The sequence below is a fragment of the Quercus robur genome, chromosome 11 (genome assembly GCF_932294415.1).
Source record: "Quercus robur chromosome 11, dhQueRobu3.1, whole genome shotgun sequence".
In the NCBI taxonomy this organism is placed as follows: Eukaryota; Viridiplantae; Streptophyta; class Magnoliopsida; order Fagales; family Fagaceae; genus Quercus; species Quercus robur.
Genome location: NC_065544.1, coordinates 31223010 through 31243675, shown reverse-complemented (window position 1 = coordinate 31243675; position 20666 = coordinate 31223010). Strand labels below are relative to the sequence as shown.

Sequence of the window (20666 nt, the reverse complement as noted above, 5' to 3'; positions counted from 1 at the left end):
AAATAAATAAAAACTATAAAGTCAGTGCTATTATTCAAATGATAATTGTTGGTGAATTCAAATGTATTATAACTACATTTTTCTACTGCGTATTCCAGATACTTTATATTTTTTTGACAAAGATCGATACGAATGCATCTATTAGTCCAATATTTATACAATTTTTAGATATCAAATGATTATGTGATATCTTGACTCTTGGGACACAACATGCTAATTTGACTATCCTTCAATTCAATTGTGGTTGTATGATTACACTTTGTCTTGCTGTTTTTTTTTTTTTTTTTTTTTGTAGATTTGTATTAGTGAAATTGTTAGATATCTGCATGGAAGTACAATATCCAATTTGTTTATGTATAATTTTATGATTCTTAAATTTAATGTAAAAAAAAAAATCACTTCCAAGTGATTCTAAATTGCAAAAGATCATAATGATTTGTCTCTGTAACATTCCTTAAGAATGTTTATTTTTTTGGCAACATGTAAAACCCAAAAATTTGGGGCCTTGTATGTCCATGAAGAAGGTTATCAATTTTATTTCCAAGACATCATATATGCTTGCTTCTACGATAGATAAGTCTGGTTATAAACTCATTGAGAAGAATGTTGTTTTATAATTGCCACAATTTGAGACTTTTTTTTAATAACTAAATTGATATCAATGTGTTCCTACTTTCTATTGAATCTTCTTGAGTTAAGATTTTTACTAATTACAGTAAATTAGGTGTTACAAAACAAAGAAGGAGCTAGAACTGTCAAGGAAGGAGTTGGAGCTTTGGTCCACAACGACTTGGGCAATTTGGAATGCAAGAAACAAAACATACTTTGAGAAAGTTCAGACACAACCTTAATTGCTATAACAAACAAGGCTTCCCTCTGAACCAACAAAACAACGAAGACCCTTCTGCCCCATAATTATGCATTTGCTTGAGTGGCCCAGAGCATCTGATATGCCACCAGCAATGCTAGAGCTACATCCAAAATGACTTTAGGTTGTGTCTAAACTTTCTCAAAGTATGCTATATTTCTTGCATTCCAAATTGCCCAAGTCGTTGTGGACCATAGCTCCAGCTCCTTCTTTGACAGTTCCAGCTCCTTTGTTTTGTAATACCTAATTTATTGTAATTAGTAAAAATCTTAACTCAAGAAGATTCAATAGAAAGTAGGAACACATTGATATCAATTTAGTTATTAAAAAAAAGTCTCAAATTGTGGCAATTAAGGTTGCTTGGGTTGTGTGCCAAGGTCTTTACCTTTGTATATGGTTTTTTTTTTTTTTTTTTTTGAATAAAAGTCATTCTATCTATTATCTCAAATAAAAAAAGGTGTTACAAAACAGATTGGTTGAAATTTATAAATCACCTTAATTGCTATAACATATATATGGTTATAACAGATATATGGTTGATAATTAAATAGACAGGGACGTCATTCATATTTTTTTCATACTTGTTAGGACATATGTGATTCATGTTAGGAACATATGTCAATATTTATGTAGTTGGCTAATCCTTTGACAAAACACACTTTACTTGTAATTAGGTAGATCTAGAATGTGTTTAATACTTCAAGAAATATGTTGTTCAAGTCTAGTATTAAAGCCATGAAGATTGGACCAAGAAACAAGTGAAGAAGGGCTATTCATTAAAACTGGACAGATAGCTCGACACCTACGGACAGATAGCTTGATAGCTGCTCGACAGATAGCTATCTATCAAGATTTAATGAATGAAGCTCGACAGATTCTCGATCGATCGAGGTATCTATCGAGGTTACGAGAATTCAGATTTCCAGATCTGATTTTTGGCCCAAGCTTATGTATTTGTGTAGGATTTCTTTTTTCGCAACCCTAGACATATATAAGGCTTATTTTGGAGGCCGTCACATAAGAGAATACAAGGAGAACATATGCAAAAGGTGACTGATGCCTTATTCTCTCTAAAAGAAGCTACTGTGTCTTGTGCCTTCGGGTTTTGTAACCAAGTGCTTCTTGATCTTCATTGTTGATGAAGTGAAGAACTTTGCAGCCAACAATCTTCTTCAAGTTGGTGAGTGAGTCACGTACTGGGATTCGTGCAAAGGAGTTAGGCATGTACTGAGATCCGTGCATCAAAGGGTGGCGTTCATATATTGAAGAGTTCAGAGGTTCTGAAGCGGTAGAAGGTTTCTGCTATAAGTTCATCTACGGGGATTGTAGAGTCTAGGGACAAAGGTTTTGTACTAGATCTGAAACTTCTCTTTACTATAGTGGATTGCTTTTCGGGAAGGTTCCCCCCCAAGTTTTTTACTGTGAAACTAGTTTGTTTCATTGGTTTTCCTAGGTTATTATATCAGTCTTATTTATTTTTCCACTGCATGATTTTGACATGATATTGTTGTTTGTTTGTTTTAACAAGTTTTATTCATAATAAATCTAATTAACAACTTGGGTTTAAAACTTGTTAATTCTATCAACTGGGTTCGAAATTTCCCAACAATACCAATGTGCTTATTGACTTAAGTAGTTAATGGAATTAAACGAAATTTAGGACTCTCTTTTAACTTTGACAATTATAGGCTTTGGTATGGGTTTATTTATTTTTTAGTGTTATTCTCTATTTGGATACAACAAAAGTGCTGAAATAGAAAAGAAGATGTTTGATCAATGTGAAAATGCTGCAACTTTATTTTAGTAATTGCATTGCGAAGAAATTAGTAAAACAATACATTCAAAATTTTCCCGTGCATTGCACAGATTAGCGACTAATTCTTATTAATCCATAAGTATACTGTGTGTGAGAGTGAGAAATCTATTCAAAATGCATTGAACAATTTTACTTATTTACGAAAACAAAAGGAAAACATGAAAACATATTTTTCCTTGACAAACTCTATTGCATTCTAACAATCCTATTTGTTCTCTTTACCCATAATCTAAAATGAAATATCTAAAATTTCACAACAACCTCCTTGGCAACACTGGCAAGCTTGGCTATCTCTTGGGTTCCAACCTTGGGTCTCCTTGCAACTGTAACTTGGCCATATTTATGGATGAAATTGGAAGGGCAAACGAGAGGGTGTGACTGGTTGGTCAGGGTGCACCCTTATGAACTTTTGAGGTTCTTAGTTGGTCTTCTTTGTCTACGTAACTAGTAATAGTCAAAAGAGTAAAACTTTCTATCTTGAAAGAATTTGAGGCCTATCTATATATAGTCTCTCTATACTAAATAATCTTCTGTCTACTAAGAGTAGCAACACTCAATTGAGGTTTTATTTATTTATTTATTAAAACGTATCTAGTGTTTCCGCTGCATGCACCAAATACACTAAATAGTGGTGTCCAAAGAGCTGCCCTAGTGGCCAAAAGTTTACTGGTAGTTCAAATATATCTTAATGTTTGAAATTCATAAATTACTTAAAGTACTGAATACGGTAAAAAGTTTTGATGCTTTAACCCAAATTTTCACACTCATGCACGCTAATAGGTACTTTTTAATCTTTTGATAGCTTTACTGAAAACATAATTTGAATACGGCTAAAATGGCCCTAAACCCTATAGTTTTGATGATTAAATAGATGAGTGTACTTTTTGTTTGAACTTTCTTAAGAGTTGGATCAAGCTCTCAATTCACATTTGATATAAACTCATATTTGATGTTGGCCCGATAAAAATAAAGGCCAATACTTTAGACGCAGCGCATTAAGCCTCCCAACTAAATTTAAACACAATTGTATTGATAACTCGATAGTTGTATTGATCTTATGTGCGACTTTTATGTTGGGAAATTTAGACCTTGGTTGATAGAATTAACAAGTTTTAAACCTAAGTTGTTAATTATATTTATTATAAATAAACATTGTTAAAACAAACAAACATCAATATCATGTCGATATCATGCACAACGGAATAATAAATAAGACAAGATATGATGATTTAGGAAAACCAATGAAACAAACTAGTTTCATCGTAAAAAAACTGGGGGGAAACCTTCCTGAAGAGCAATCCACTATAGTAAAGAGAAGCTTTAGATCTAGTACAAAACCTTTGTTCCTAGACTCTATAATCCCCGTAGATGAACTTATAGTAGAAACCTTCTACCGCTTCGAAACCTTCTACCGCTTCAAAACCTTTGAACTTTTCAATATATGAATGCCACCCTTTTTACAAGGATCCTAGTACGTGACTAACCAATGATACACGGCTCCCAGTACGTGACTAACTCTAGCAATTTGAAGATGTTGTTGGCTGCAAAGTTCTTCACTTCATCAACAATGAAAATCAAGAAGCATTTGGTTACAAAACCCTATGGTGTAAAGACGTATTAGCTTCTTTCAGAGAGAATAAGGCACGAGGTCACTTTTTGCATGTGTTCTCCATGTATAGTCACTTAATACATATGTGACGCCCTTTAAAATAAACCTTATATGTGTCTAGGGTTGTGAGAAAAGAAACCCTACACATACACATTATCTTGGGCCGAAAATCAAATCTGGAAATTCTGATTTTGTAGATCTCGATAGATTTTCTGTTGAGCTTCTATTGAGTTATTTGTTAAGCTTTCTTCAATAAACCTCGATAGATACTATTTCTGTCGAGCTTCTGTCGAGTTTTAATGAACAGTTTTTCTTCACTTGTTTCTTGGTCCAATTTTCATAGCTTTAATACTTGGCTTGAACAACATGTTTCTCGAAATACTAAACCCATCCTAGATCTACCCAATTACAAGTAAAGTTGTGAGAGACCGCGCCCCCAGCCCTTTTTTAAGGATGTAGGGCCAAACCCATGTGAATGGGTAGAGTCGTGTTATTGCCTTTCAAAATGGAGGTTCGATTAGTTATATTTTTCCTTTTAGATGAAGGGTTTTACAATGGAGTCGCCACTTATTTAATTATTGGAAAAATAAGAAAACCATAATTGAAAAATTCATCATTTTATTAATTTGAAATTGAATTTACATTAATCATAGGAAAATTACATGGCTTTGGTCCTAGATACAATCTAAGTTAAAGTACATGGCTTTGTTTTCTAGTTACAATCTAAAAATCGAAAATTACATGGATAAGCATTTGATCTACTAACCCTTGATCCAAGCTTGGAGGCTATGTTACAAGATGGGAAGGTGTTAGGCAGTCCAACATTCATATCATATCATCTAATATGTTAATCAATTTACATGTTGAATTTAATGTGTGTGCATGTGATAAACCCTAATTCAATTTATTAAGCATTGCATTTGGATTGAAAAATAAATTTTAGTGAATGTGTGTGGATGGTGATAACCTAGATTCAAGGATTTGAAAAAATTATTAAACAAATATGTTTTTCATATTTTTGATGTGGATTTAAGATTAAATCTAGTGATATGCATGAAAATGTGATGAACAACCAAGAACATGTGAAGAACACATAAGAACAATTAAAAACATTCAAACATATTCAAGGGAATTATCATGCTTTAATCTTAAATTCTCATTATGGCAACATAAACAAATAGTTAGGGAAGGGGATTATACCTTTATGCAAGATCCATATGATGAAGGAGGGAACTCTTGATGGAGGTCTTAAAGGTGGAGGAAAAAAAGAGCTAGGAGAGGGAGAGTGAATCTCACTCAATATCTTGAGTCTCAGGAAGACCAAGATATGATAAGACTACTCAATTTCACTAGAACTCAAGTGAAGAGAAGAGAGGGGGGGTTTTTTGTGTCTTTTGGAATGAAGGAAAGGGGGGTTTATATAGTAATGGTGGAGGAAATATGAATGGAAGACCATTTAATGAGGGTTGACAAAGAATCATGAACCTAGACCTCATTTTAGCCTTTAGGGAAATATGGTGCATTAAATGTGGAGATTGATGAAAGTGAGGAGCAAGCAAAGTTCAGTTTTCCCGTAGCTGCTGTAACAGCCTGTAGAGCCAACTTCGAAAAATCATATCTGACTCAATTATGATCGGAATTGTCTCATTATTATGCTCAAATTGAAGCCCCGGATGTCTAGTTTTTGGAAAAATTAACCTCATTCACAGATTCAAAATATTCTGAGAGATATAGATGAAATGATGAGCAGAGGTCATTTGTTAGAAAATGGTTTCAACACATTTAACATTAATAGGTCCCAAATTAGCTCCCAATTAATATTAAATGGCTCCAATCACTCCCATTTCAGACTTAATTGGTTCCAAATTTACTCTAATTAAAAGATAATTGCACAAATTACTCATTGAATAATTAATGTTTAACTATCTAGTTAATTAGATATGTGCAACCCTACCATAAAATGAGAGTAAGGATCTAATGACCAGAATCAAGATGCATATTTTCAATGTGAAATTACCCTTTTACTCTCCATGTGAGGTTAAATGCGGGTTGCAAAATAGGGTGTCAACAGAATGTCCCTCATTGGCAGAGCTTGAAAAACGAATGTCAATGCATGAAAGAGACATCTAACTTTGCAATCAGTATTTAACCGTGGTGAATGTATGATGCATGTAGATAAAAATGCAGACGGTCATGTTGTGGATCAAAATGTGGACCGAATCTCGAGGGAGATTGCCTACGTACCACTTAGTGGGAGGATCAGGTCTAAATTTAGTTCATGCTCCTTTTTTCTTTTTCCTTTCCCCCCCCCCCCCTTTTTTTCTTTTTTTGAATGAGTACAAGACATGCTTACCTGTGGTCACGACAAAATGAGGATCTTGAATTTTGGATATGCTTTCTAGAGGTCAGATGGATTTCAATTTTTGGACGTGCTTCCCAGAGGTCCGTGCATTTGAAATTTGTACGTGCTTCCCAGAGGTCTGATAGATTTGTGGAAGATGATATTTGTGCCAATGTGTATGGGTCCTTTACCCCAGTTCCTGCAAAATAAATATTTTCAATTAGTAACAGAGTTATTCATTGAAGGAAATTTGACATACCTAGCCAATGTCCCTAGTTTGAGGCATGTTGTAATGCTTGGATGAGTTCTGAGATGAATAATTTAATGTTAGGCTTGCTTTTTTTGTGCGGCCGTCACCTTTTCTGGTTTGGAAATATAAGAGAGCTGCTATAGATCCTATGGATTTTGGGAGAGCTAAGGTCGATCCCTTGAAGGTAGGAGAGCTACTGTCGATCCTACAGTGTATAGGAGAACTAAGGTCGATCCTATGAGTTTCGGGAGAACTAAGGTCGATCCCTTGATGGTAGGAGAACTACCGTCGTTCCTACAAAGTATAGGAGAGCCAAGGTCGATTCTATGAGTTTCGGGAGAACTAAAGTCGATCCCTTGAAGGTAGGAGAACTATTGTCGATCCTACAGGGTATAGGAGAGCTAAGGTCAAGCCTATGGATTTCGGGAGAACTAAGGTCGATCCCTTGAAGGTAGGAGAACTACTGTCGATCCTACAGTGTATAGGAGAACTAAAATCGATTCTATGAGTTTCGGGAGAACTAAGGTCGATCCTTTGAAGGTAGGAGAACTACTATCGATCCTACAAGGTATAGGAGAGCTAAGGTCGATCTTATGGGTTTAGGGAGAACTAAGGTCAATCCCTTGAAAGTAGGAGAGTTACTGTCGATCCTACAGTGTATAGGAGAACTAAGGTCGATCCCTTAAATGTAGGAGAGCTATTGTCGATCCTACAGTGAATAGGAGAGCTAAGGTCGATCTTATGGGTTTCGGGAGAACTAAGGTTGATCCCTTGAATGTAGGAGTGCTAATGTCGATCCTACAGTGTATAGGAGAACTAAGGTTGATTTTATGGGTTTAGGGAACTAAGGTAGATCCCTTAAAAGTAGGAGAACTACTGTCGATCCTATAGTGTATAGGAGAGTTAAGGTCGATCCCTTGAAAGTAGAAGAGTTGCTGTCGATCCTACATGGTATAGGTCATGCTATTATCTGGCTTGATGAGGGCACTTAGCCAATGCCCTTAGTTTTGAGCATATTCCATGCTTAGATTGAAGTTGAATTCATTTGATGTTGTGACCATTGGGGAACATGAAAGAAGATCATGGTCCGCCATCATTGGCTCTTGCAAAATGGCTTTCTTTCTCTAGCTTGTTAGAAACCAATTAACATGAAAACATTTTTGGCCAATGCCCCTAGTGTGGACACGCTTGCAAAAAAATGGATTGATGCCTCAAATAAAAACATGCTTTCATGCAAGAAAGACATATCTGCACATAATATAAATAGGCCAATGCCCCAAGTTTAAGCATGCTTAATGCAAAATAAATGAGCTTAGCCTAACATGCACCCAAACAATTTTGTCACATTATTTTGAATTTGTTCCCCAAGATTGTTTGGGTGATTGGGACCGAGCCTTTGAAAGGCTGCCTACGTACCTTTCTCGTAGAGGATCAGGTCAAGACGTAGTTCAAGAGAACTAGATTTTGGAAAAGAATGATTTTTTTTTTTTTTTTTGAAATGAGATTTTACTTCTCTTTTTTTTTTTTTTTTTTTTTGAAAAAAAAAGACAAATTTTGGCAAATCAAAGTGTGTGCATGTGAATTTAATGTGTGTGCATGTGATAAACTCTAATTCAATTTATTAAGCATTGCATTTGGATTGAAAAATAAATTCAATATGTCAATCAATTTAATGTGTGTGCAAATCATATCATATCATCCAATATGTCAATCAATTTACATGTTGAATTTAATGTGTGTGCATGTGATAAACTCTAATTCAATTTATTAAGCATTGCATTTGGATTGAAAAATAAATTCTAGTGAATGTGTGTGGATGGTGATAACCTAGATTCAAAAATTTGAAAGAATTATTAAATAAACATGTTTTTCATATTTTTGATGTGGATTTAAGATTAAATCTAATGATATGCATGAAAATGTGATGATCAACCAAGAACATGCGAAGAACACATAAGAACAATTAAAAATATTTAAACATATTCAAGGGAATTATCATGCTTTAATCTTAAATTCTCATTATGGCAACATAAACAAACAGTTAGGGAAGGGGATTATACCTTTATGCAAGATCCATATGATGAAGGAGGGGGCTCTTGATGGAGGTCCTAAGGGTGGAGGAAAAGAAGAGGGGGAGAAGGAGAGTGAGTCTCACTCAATACTCTACTCAACTTCACTAAAACTCAAGAGAAGAGAAGAGAGGGGGTTTTTTGCATCTTTTGGAATGAAGGAGAAGGGGGGTTTATATAGTAGTGGTGGAGAAAATATGAATGGAATACCATTTAATGAGGATTGACAAAGGATCATGAACCTAGACCTCATTTTAGCCTTTGGGAAAATCTGGTGCATTAAATGTGGAGATTGATGAGAGTGAGGAGCAAGCAAAGTTCGGTTTTCTTGTAGCTGCTGTAACAGCCTGTAGAGCCAATTTCGAAAAATCATATTTGGCTCAATTCTGATCGGAATTGTCTCATTCTTGTACTCAAATTGAAGTCTCGGATGTTTAGTTTATGGGAAAATTAATCTCATTCACAGATTCAAAATATTCTGAGAGATATGGATGAAATGGTGAGAAGAGGTCATTTGTTAGAAAATAGTTTTAACACAATTAACATTAATAGGTCCCAAATTAGCTCCCAATTAACATTAAATGACTCTAATCACTCCCATTTCAGACTTAATTGGTTCCAAATTTACTCTAATTAAAAGATAATTGTACAAATTACTCATTGAATAATTAATGTTTAACTATCTAGTTAATTAGGTGTGTGCAACCCTACCATAAAATGTAGTCCTAACCAATCAAATTATGGCACATCATCGATCTCAAATTTATTATACTTAAAACCAATTGAAATCAATTATTCATAATCACATATAGTCAGACTTAATTTGTGATGGTGCATCTCAGCCATTAAAACTTAATTCGATGATAACTTTCAATCTGGTGGTCCGATTCGGGCTTATGATCAGTCGATTTGATCGTTACAATATCAAGATCATTTTGGTGAAATGAGAGTAAGGATCTAATGACCAGAATTAAGATGCATATTTCCAATGTGAAATTACTCTTTTACCCTCCATGTAAGGTTAAATGTGGGTTGCAAAATAGGGTGTCAACAGAAGTGCGTTTTGTCAAAGGATTAGCTAATTTACATAATATATGTTCTAACAAGTTCCACATATATCCTAACATTTTATATCATCTGTTTATACTTATCAGCCACTTTTAGAAGATTGTTTATTTTATTTTTCTTTTTGTTGAAAATTTTGTGATTATTTTGACTAGTGTGGCGCTCCAGTAAATGACATATATGTGTTAGGCACCACTAATCTCCAGCTAGTATGGAAGAAGAAACATGTGTTAATCAAAGAAAGGCAGATATAAAGTTGAAGTTAAGTGGGTGTCCAACAAAAGATGCAAAAAGACTTAATAATAAAAATGCCATGGAGTGTCTGCCAATTGAACGTGGCAACAACGATAATATCTGTCTGATTGCATCCAACATTCTTTTGGAATTATATTCGCTATTTAAGATTATGGTCAAAATATACCACAAAAAACAAAGATCAACACAACTATGGCCATACTAGTCAAAATTTGTGATTGCGATGTAAATTAACTCAAGCAGTTTGGTCAACTGTAATATGATTTTTTTTCCTATAGAAATTTCTACTCTTGGCATTTTAGTTCCTACATGACCGGCACCTTTGAGGTAATTAATTGTTTTTCTTTGTGTATGAAACTAGCTTAACGGAAGTGAAAGTTCAAAAACATGTACAAAACACCTTTGAACGTTTAGACCCCCAAATAACAACTTAACCAATTCAAGCAATATGTCAAACAACTAGTGTGCGGAAACTTAACATATGCTATAATATGAAATTGGTTAAAAACTATCTAAGCCAAAACAGAATAAAATCCACAACAGATAATATAAAGGCAAAGATAGAGAGGAAGGAAGATGCAAACACAAAGACAACACGCGATGTGTTATCGAAGAGGAAACCGAAGCCCTCGGCGTAAAACCTCTCCGCCGCCCTCCAAACGGTAAGCAATCCACTAGAAAATACAGTTGGGATACAAGGACAGCAATAGACCCTCCAAGCCTAATCTACCCAGTGCACCTAAGCCCTCCAAGTTTCTTGCTCCAACGAGGTTGCGCCGAACCTTTTTCTTTTCTAGCTTCCCGGATTCCGCTACTAGACCGTAGCATCAACCAATGAAGATTGGTTCCTTCCTAACTGCTTCCCAGAAATCCAAACAACTGTCTCACAGTGATGATGATGGTGAGAATCAGGTTTGGTATAATGCCTCTCAAGGATTTGACAATGGAGAGGAAGAGAGTTGAGAAATTTGAAGAGACTCTAAGGTAGAGATTGTGGGTGAAACAATCTGGTTTTTCTTTAGGGTTTCTCTCTCAAAATTCTCTCTGGAAGCTCCCTTTCAATCGTGGGTAAAAGGGGTATTTATACTGGAGTGGGAGAGGAATGTGAAACGTCAGGTTTTACAAAACAGGGGTGGCTCGCGGCTTGACTAAGTCGCGAGATCCAGTCGCGAGTTAACCGTATGGCCAGTTGTCCTGTTTTGTCCTGTAGTGCTCCAGCTAGCATGACTGTTCATCTTCCATCATGCTTGGCACGTGTGCTGCTTCTGGCGGCTTGTAGCCGCGAGTCACCCGCGAGTCCCAGCCGCGAGTCTCTGTTTTCTTGCACACTCTTGAGCAATCTTCACTCTATCTCACTCACTACCCTTACAACAAACCCACCTAAATACAGGGTTACTAAATGCTGAATTACAAGCAAATTTGGCACGGAATAAAGCCAATTAGATGGATGAATAAATTCAACCTTACAAGAAGAATACTTTATCTTACTTTATGTGTTTCTTTAGGAATTCAAAATCGAAAGCCAGTGTGTGATTAGACATATTTGGAGATTCGCTAGAAATAAATTCTTGAGTAATTTGAGTGGTCGACTGAATTTCCTAACTTAAGAGAAAGTTTTTGCTTTCCTTCCTATAGTTTCTGTCCAATTACCCCTCATATATATCTCACATTACCCACTAAAATACCATAAGAATTCCCATATTGAAGAGTTAGCGACCATCCCTTTACCCTAGAGCAAAAACTCATTTGTTCTCTCTATACCTTCTCCCTTCTCAATTTCCAGATCTTTTGTGAGGTGATTTAAACCATACACACACAGAAACCTTGAATGTTCTTTATTGTTGTTTGGTGTTGGGAACCATTGAAGCAATTCCAAAATTTTCAAGAGACCTTGAAGTGGTCAAGGGCACTTGGTCTTGCGATTGGTGACTCAATTTGCAGAACAAGTGACAAGTAAGTGTGGGTGCAATGTGTGGTGTTGGGGAGTGCGCCTCAGCTGAGTGGACCGGGGTGGAGAAACAAAGGAGTCACCACCTAGTTTTATGGTCTAGGAACCATGAATATAGCACCCTTACGTGGAAGGACCGATCTTACTTCTTGAGTATGGGTTCGAAGTTTAGGTATGGGGATGGGAAGGTGTTAGGCACCTAACCCCACTCGATCCATGGGTTGGCTTCCAGTCATTGTGTCTTACATCTTAATCTCATTAAAGGAATTTTCAACATTATATCCTATACACACACACACAGAGTAACATGCATCTAACAATCAACATGGCATCAAACATCCCATAACCCTAACATACATCTATCATGATTCTCATCACATTACATCCAAGGCAAGAACAACTATATATCAAGGCAGAAACATGGGCAGCAAACAAATCATGTTATCATTCAAAGCATGGCATATAGACTTGCATATACGTGTTCATCAAAGGAAGATAAAGCTCTTATAACAAATAAATGCATGTTCATGTGAATGCATGACTTACCTTACTGACCTTACTGCATCTCAGCATCTATGCATTAATGAATAGACATTTGAATGCATGTTCATGGTATCAAAGCATAAATACAAGGAAAACCCCGATCTAGCATGTTAAAGGAAAACAAACAATTAAACAAAGGAATAGAGACTTAAAAAGCATAAAAAGGAATAAAACAGAGGCATATGATGTAAAAGAAAAGAAGAAACAGAAGCAGAAAACTTAGATTAGGATTTCTGGGCACAAGTATGCTTGCGCGTACATAGGCTTGCGTATGCAGGACAATTGTATGTAAGCATGCAGGAAGCATGCGCATGCATACTTCGAGCCTGTGTATGCATGAAGAAAGCATGCGCACACAGACACACCCTAAAGAATCCTAATCCAGAAAACAAGAACACAAATAGAGTAGAACCTTAAAACTACAAATCTAGCAACCTAACATGCTTTTAAACACAAAAACTACTAAACCCTAGGCTAAAAAAACATATCTAAACACAAATAAAGCAAAGAAACAAGATTGAAAACAAGATTAAAGTAGAAATGAAAGGAAAGAGCGTTAGAACATATACCTCGAAACAAAGAGCTCTTTAGCTTGATTTTGATTATTCCCTTCAGTCAAATCTATTCATAACCAAACAAAAATGATTAGTAAACTTCAAAACTCAAGGATTAAGACCAGAAAAGGTCCCAATCAAAATAAAATTGACTTAAGGGTGTTTTGTGAAAAACTTCGTCTTTGATTCACTATTTCTAGTAATCTTAGGTTTTCCCTTAGAATTTTTAGTGTGTTTTTGAAATATACCATGTAAGTCTTTATATAGTTGAAAAATGGGGGTTTGGAATGGCTCCCAGATGATGTGAGATTCATTCCAAAACTCAGCCTTTAATGTAGAAAACTTGCTTTTCATAGGTTTCTGAAACCTTAGCTACGTGCCCAGGTTCATGCTTACGTATGCATGAATCAAGCTTGCGTACGCAGGTCCTTGCTTGCGTATGCAGGTCGAGGGTTTCCTTAGCTTTTATTTTCCAAAAATAGACTTATTTGCTCATAAAATTTTGTATTTTCCATTTTAATATCTCTCAAGTCAATTTGTAATCTTATTAGGCCCTAAACCAATCTTGGGCTTTAGAATTTCGGCATCATTGGGGAATGGAGGCCCGAGTCGTAAGGGCTACAAAATGTGATGTTTACAGATGCCCCTCTTTTGATTCATGAGCTTTGCTAATAGAATCAAAAGAATAAGAGACAAAAAATTTTGTTTCGACGTACGGCTCAGACCCAACCCACGCACACAACACATTACACGTATAGATGGGGTGGGGTGCAACTCCGCAGAGTCGCGTGGGATTTGTATGTCCGAATTCCCACCCTTATTGCTCGAGAAATGAGCAATGATAGGTTCACTATCCCAAAACCTATTTTGCCAATCGCAAGCAAACAGTGAGTGACTCATTATCCTAAGGTTACTTAAACAGAAAAACAAACAAGGTGCTTTTATGAACTTAAAAGGATATAAATATATATATATATATATATATATCTGTGGTGTCCGTTTGGGGCTCTTGCCTCAAACTTCTCTGGGTGGCATGTGCCTCTAGATAATACTTGCCTTGGGGTGACCTTGGTCTCTATCTCTATCTCTACCTCTTCTACTGTGCTTGCATGTTTAGTTCCCTTGGGATATGTGCACAAATTCTATATTTTGACTTGTTTGACTAGTATGTGGCCCATGCCTGCACATTTAATTCTCGTTGGATATATGCATGAGTGGCCTTGGTGTTTTGACCCACAAGGGAGTCTTGGGTGAAGAATCCACTAGGGATGATGAAAGATTCACCGGGGAGTATGATCTACCGAAAAAATGTCTTGGTGACTGGAGGAGAAGTCTTCTTAGTATGTGTTAGGTTCTAAGACTTTAGGTTTAAATGTATTAGAACTTCATTTTGTAATGTTGGCAAACCATGATCAAAACGTTTAGTCTTGTTTTAGACTTGCTCAAAGTATGTTTATGTGTAAAGTTGGAATCGAGTAATTGCAGAAAATTACTATTCAATTTTTGCAAGGCTTGATCGATTGAAAATTAGACTCGATTGATTGAAGCTAGTGCAAATTGTTTTTCTGTAGAATTTTCCAACTCAGCCCAAGCCCGTTTGACGTGTAGGGTTTTATGTTTTGCCTTAAGTATAAAAGGAAAAACCCTAGCCATGTTTTATGTTGTTGTTTATGCTGTGTATGTGAATCTCTTGTGAGATCTAGAGGTGTTTGCTTTCACACATACTTAGGGTTATCAAGAATCAAGATTGTGTCAAGAACTTGATGATCAGTTCGGTTGTTGCATAAAGAGCTTAAAGATACACAAGCGAGAGTTCTTGTGCTTGCTGTGAATTCAAGAAAGAAGTAGTCTGTGGACTTGGAGTTGTCGCATAGTCGTGGTAGTAAGTTTCATACTCGAGGTAGCAATAGGATGTTAGTGGTCTAAGTCGCTATTGTGTAAACTTCAACTCTTTCATAGTGGATCTATTTTACCTTGAGGATAGTTAGGATAAATCCTCCCCAAGTTTTTTACCAGTTTGGTTTTCCTAGGTTATCATATTGTTGTATTATTAATTTTTCGCACTTTACAATGATTTGATATGTGTGTGTTAACCTAGATTTGGTGCTATTAATGATTCTCTTGCTCAATCTTTTGTAGATGAAATGAAGGTGATGTTTGAAATGAGTATGGTTGGTGAATTGACTTATTTCTTGGGATTGCAGGTGAAGCAAACGGATTCCAGAATCTACATCAACCAAGCTAAGTATGCTATAAATCTAGTCAAGAGATTTGGACTTGACAAGGATGCACATGCTAGAACACCAATGGCTGCTAATGCAAAGTTAACCAATGATCCATCGAGTGAGTCTGTTGATGTTACATTATACAGAAGCATGATTGGTTGTTTATTGTATTTAAATGCTAGTCATCCTGATATTGCATTCAGTGTTGGTGTATGCTCTAGATCTTAATCTAATCCTAAGGTTTCACATTTGAATGATGTTAAAAGAATCATAAAATATGTTAGTGGGACTTGTGATTATGGATTGTTCTATAGCAAAGAGTCAAATCTGTCTCTTGTTGGTTTTTCTGATTTAGATTGGGCCGGCAATGCTGATAATAGAAAAAGCATCACTGGTGGGTGTTTTTATGTAAGAGCCAATCTTGTTGCTTGTGTTAGGACATATGTGTTTCACATGTTAAGAACATATGTCATGATTTTATGTAATTGGCTTATCCTTTGACAAAAACGCACTTTACTTGTATTTGGGTAGATTTAGGATGTTTTGAATACCCAAGAAATCTTGTTTCAAGATCAAGTATTAAAGCTTTCAAGTATGTTCAAGAAAACACGTTTAGAGTGCAAAATCATTAAAGCTCGACAGCTAGCTCGACAGCTGCATCTATCGAGCTTAAGAAAGCTGTTCTACATTTGGTGTGCTCGACACCTACTCGACACTTGCTCGACACCTGCTATCTGTTGAGGTTTAAGATTTTTAGAATTTCAATCTGATTTTCTTGGGATCCGTGAATGTGTTTTTGGGCCTTCTTTTCTCCTAAACCTAGACATATTAAAGGATCAGTTTAAGGGCCGTCAAAGTGTTCACAAGTTGCACAAGCTTTGAGCAAACTTTGTTCAAGCAAATTGTGACTGGAGACGAAGTTCTTACCCTAGTTCATCTCTTTCTCTTGAAGAAGTTGCTGTGTATGTGCATCATAGGGTTTTGTGACCAAACATCTTCTTGATGTTCATCGTGTGGATGAACTGAAAAACTTTGCAACCAACAACCTTCTTAGTTGGTGACTAAAGTCGTGTACTGGGATCCGCGTAATTGGTTAGTCACGTATTGGGAGTCGTGCATCTAAAAGGGGAACTGTCACTACAAAACAAGTCCAATTGGGTATTGGGGTAAGGGTTCAACTGTAGGTTGGTAAGGTACTTGGATTCCTTTACTTGTAACCGTTTGTTGTGATAATAGTGGAGTTTCGGGAGTGGTGACCTGAAAATCACCCGGTGGGGTTTTTGCCATTAGATTTTTCCCATTCGTAAACAAATCACCGTGTCTTTTATTTTTTGTTGCATATTTAGTTTATTGGTGATTTGTTTGTGCTACCACGCGTTTGCATGATGAATTGATTAATTAATAACTTGGCTAATTAATTAATTAATTTCTATCACAAGGGGTCATTCATTTGTGGCTTATCAACTTGGATGAGTAAAAAGCAAAATTCTATCTCTCTGTCTATAATAGAAGCAGAATATATTGCTGCTGGAAGTTGTTGCTTACAGCTTCTTTGGATGAAAAAACTTTTAAGTGATTATGGGATAACACAAGACACCATGGTTGTTTATTGTGATAATTCTAGTGTTATTGATATCTCTAAGAACCCTGTTCAACACTCTATGACTAAACACATAGAGATTAGATATCACTTTATTAGGGATCTTGTTGAAAGAAAGATTGTGGCTCTTAAGTATATTCCTACTGAATGTCAGAATGTTGACATCTTCACCAAGCCTCTTGATAGAAGTAAGTTTGAGATACTTCATCAAGTAATTGGTGTGATTCTGTGTCCCTGATCATCTTTGGATTTCATGGTCCTTGTGCTTCATCGCTCTACTCTTTGTGACCATTTTTCTTTGTTGTTTTTGTTTTCTTTGTTTTTCTAGGATTTTCATTGCATAACATTCATGCATTTCATTCTAGATTTTTTTTTTTTTTGTTATTTCTTTTCAAAATAAAAAAATAAAAAAAAAAAAAAAAAAAGGAAAAGGGAAGCAAAATGTGTTTTGCATTATTTCTTGGATTTGAAATCAACGTTGGCCAATTTATCTTTACATAACATGTCTTTGTACCTTGTTTAACTTGGATGAGCTTATTTATTGTACTTTACTAGTTTTAGCTTTGTAGTGCATGTTGTGTGGGAAGATGTTTATAGTTTTTGATAATTTTTTCTTGATCTTGAAGTCACATGCCTTTGATTGTTGGACTTGAACTTAATGAGAAAGGAATAAATAACCATCTACTAGCCAATCATGAACACCTTAGTAAATATCATAAGATTTTGTTCTCGAGAAAGTGTAACACATGCACAAAAAGAACATAAGGTATAGCCTCGGTTTAAATGCTAAAATTGGTGTGTACATTGTTGGACTATAATTAAATCAATCAAATAAAATTGGTGTGTACAATATGAGGCAAATCAAGAAACTTACATGATTTCAAGCTTGTTTTCTAGGAGATGTGGGAGTTATATGTAACTCTTTAGGTGATAGTCTCTTTCAAATTTATGTGATGAATTTTGTAGAAATTGTGCTTAATTACTATTCACATATCATCTCACATGTATCTCAAGCTTTTGCTAGTTGCACACACTACACAAGTTACTCTTTAATAAACTTTGTACATGTTATTGTGTGTGATCTTGTTTTGGCCATCCAAGATTGAAAATTCCTTGATTATAATGCAAAATGTGTTTGAAGTTTGAGAATTTAAGGAAAATTGATTGAAAATCTTATTTTTGGGAGATCTGGGTTCAATACAAGTGTTTTTGAAAAGCATTTCATCTCATACTCATGCATTCTATTCATAAAATACTATGCTTTGAGGAGTTTCTGCATAAAATTGCTCTGCTTTTCAAAAAAAAAAATTTTCCAGAATTTCGATCGATTGAACTTGTCTCTTAACTGATCGAAATTGGGATTAAAAATTTGTTTTGAATCTGCCTGGCTCGATTGGTTCTGGATCAATTGAATGTAATTTTCGATCAATCGAATCTGTTTTTCGATCAATCGAAAATTATTCAGAGAGTTTTTAAAAACATAAGTTTTTCATGCGTTTATCACTATTCAAATTTTTTCAAAAAGTTCTTTCTCTCTCTCTTCGATCGGTCAAGGCTCAAAGCAATTTTTTTGTCGTTTTCCCTTAAATTTCTTCAAGGGTTTTTGACTTCTAAGGTTGGTAAGACCTTTTTGCCCTTCCTTTTTCGTTTGTTTTCATGTTTCTTGCATTTTTTTCATGCATTTTGGGAAATTTTCGAACCTAAGGAAAATTGGGGTTTTTGTTGATTTCAATCAATTCTTTTAAAATTGATCATTGGGTTTTTGTTATAGGATGTTATTAAACTGTTCCTTGGTGTTTAATTTTGATCAATTTGTTGATTTGAGAAAACTTGAATTTTTCTAGGGCTTGAAACTAACTGAATTGGAGATTTTGTTCTATTGAGCTTAATTTGATGAAATTGGCTTGTTAGATTGATTAATTTGATCATTAAAATCTGTTCTCTATCTTGTGTAATTATCAATTGGTTAGTTTGTTGAAATTTGTGAAAGCGGGTTTTCAAAATTTGGGGTTTTTGGATATAAACTCTATGCTCAAGCCAATTTTGTGATTTTACAGTGAAATTGAACTTATTCTCACTGCATTAGAGCATGCATCATGGGTTGATATTGTTCATGCATCATATAGATTGTTATTTTCTATATTATTTTTGTTCTAACTTGTAGTCTACCTTTGGGTTTTCTTGTTTTTTGTCTTTTGTCTCTTTTCTATCTGTCCTTTCTGCTCTTTAGCATCATGGTTAGGAAGACTAGAGCCCATAGGACATCCTCTTCTTCTTCTACTCCATCATTTGATAGTGAGTGGTTTTTGAGTGAGAAAAACCAAGAGACATATGAGAAGATGAACATTCTTAGAAATGTGTGGGCTGAGCGGAAAGTAGTTTTAGATGAGCTTGACCTGGAAATTAAGAGAAAATTTAAGCTTAAGGGCTGGTTGCCTTTGTTGGATGTTGACCATCCTTCTCCTGTTACCTTGATTAGAGAGTTCTACTCGAACCTCTTTGTCCACTCCTATGATTCCAACACTCAGGTGAAGAGTTGGATATGGGGTGAAGAGTACACCATTACTCCTACGGTAGTGGCCTTTGCTTTTGGGGTGCCTATGGTCCAGCATCCTGTTTATCCTTACAACGAGTATCCTCCCCTAGATGACATCATGTCATATCTTACTGGATCTTCTATCCAGTAGGGTTTTGATCCTCGGATCACCTTTCACAAGTTGACTGAGATTCATTATCTCCCTTTTTCGGATTTCTTGCCATTTGATTTGGCCCATCTCTCATTTGCACACTATTCCTATAGAGAGATGTGCATTTTGGTATGCTCTTGTCACATACGCTCCTATAAGTTTTCCTTATCTTTTCATTCATTCTTTAGTTGAGGTTCATAGGAGTAATTCTTCTGCTCATACTCTTTTCTTTCCTGTTTTTATGAAAGTTCAAAAACGTGTATAAAAACACTTTTGAACGTTTAGACCCCCAAAAACCAATTTAATCAACACAGCAATATGTTAAACAACTAGTGTGCGGAAACTTAACATATGCTGTAATAAGGAATAGATTAAACAACTATCTAAGCCACAACAAAATAAATCACAGCAGATAATGTAAAGGCAGAGATAGAGAGGAAGGAAGATGCAAACACAGCGATAACACCAGATATGTTATCGAAGAGGAAACCGAAGACCTCGGCGAAAAACCTCTCCGCCGCCCTCCAAGCGGTAATCAATCCACTAGAAAATACAGTTGGGATACAAGGACAGCAATAGACCCTCCAAGCCTAATCTACCCAATGCACCTAAGCCCTCCAAGCTTCTTGCTCCAACGAGGTTGCGCCGAACCTTTTTCTTTTCTAGCTTTCCGGATTCCGCTACTACACCGTAGCATCAACCAATGAATATTGGCTCCTTCCTAACTGCTTCCCAGAACTCCAAACGACTGTCTCACAGAGATGATAATGGTGAGAACCAGGTTTGGTATAAAGGCCTCTCAAGGATTTGACAATGGAGAGGAAGAGAGTGAGGGA

The 20666-nt window shown here is 35.8% G+C and overlaps 1 protein-coding gene across 1 annotated transcript; it reads left to right on the top strand.

The window, feature by feature from the left end:
* Positions 1-14528: 14528 nt before the first annotated feature.
* On the top strand, positions 14529-15771 carry LOC126704950 (uncharacterized mitochondrial protein AtMg00810-like). The gene is made up of 2 exons (XM_050403927.1): positions 14529-14658; positions 15458-15771. Exons 1-2 carry the CDS (start codon positions 14529-14531, stop codon positions 15769-15771), a joined length of 444 nt encoding a protein of 147 aa, XP_050259884.1.
* Positions 15772-20666: the final 4895 nt, after the last annotated feature.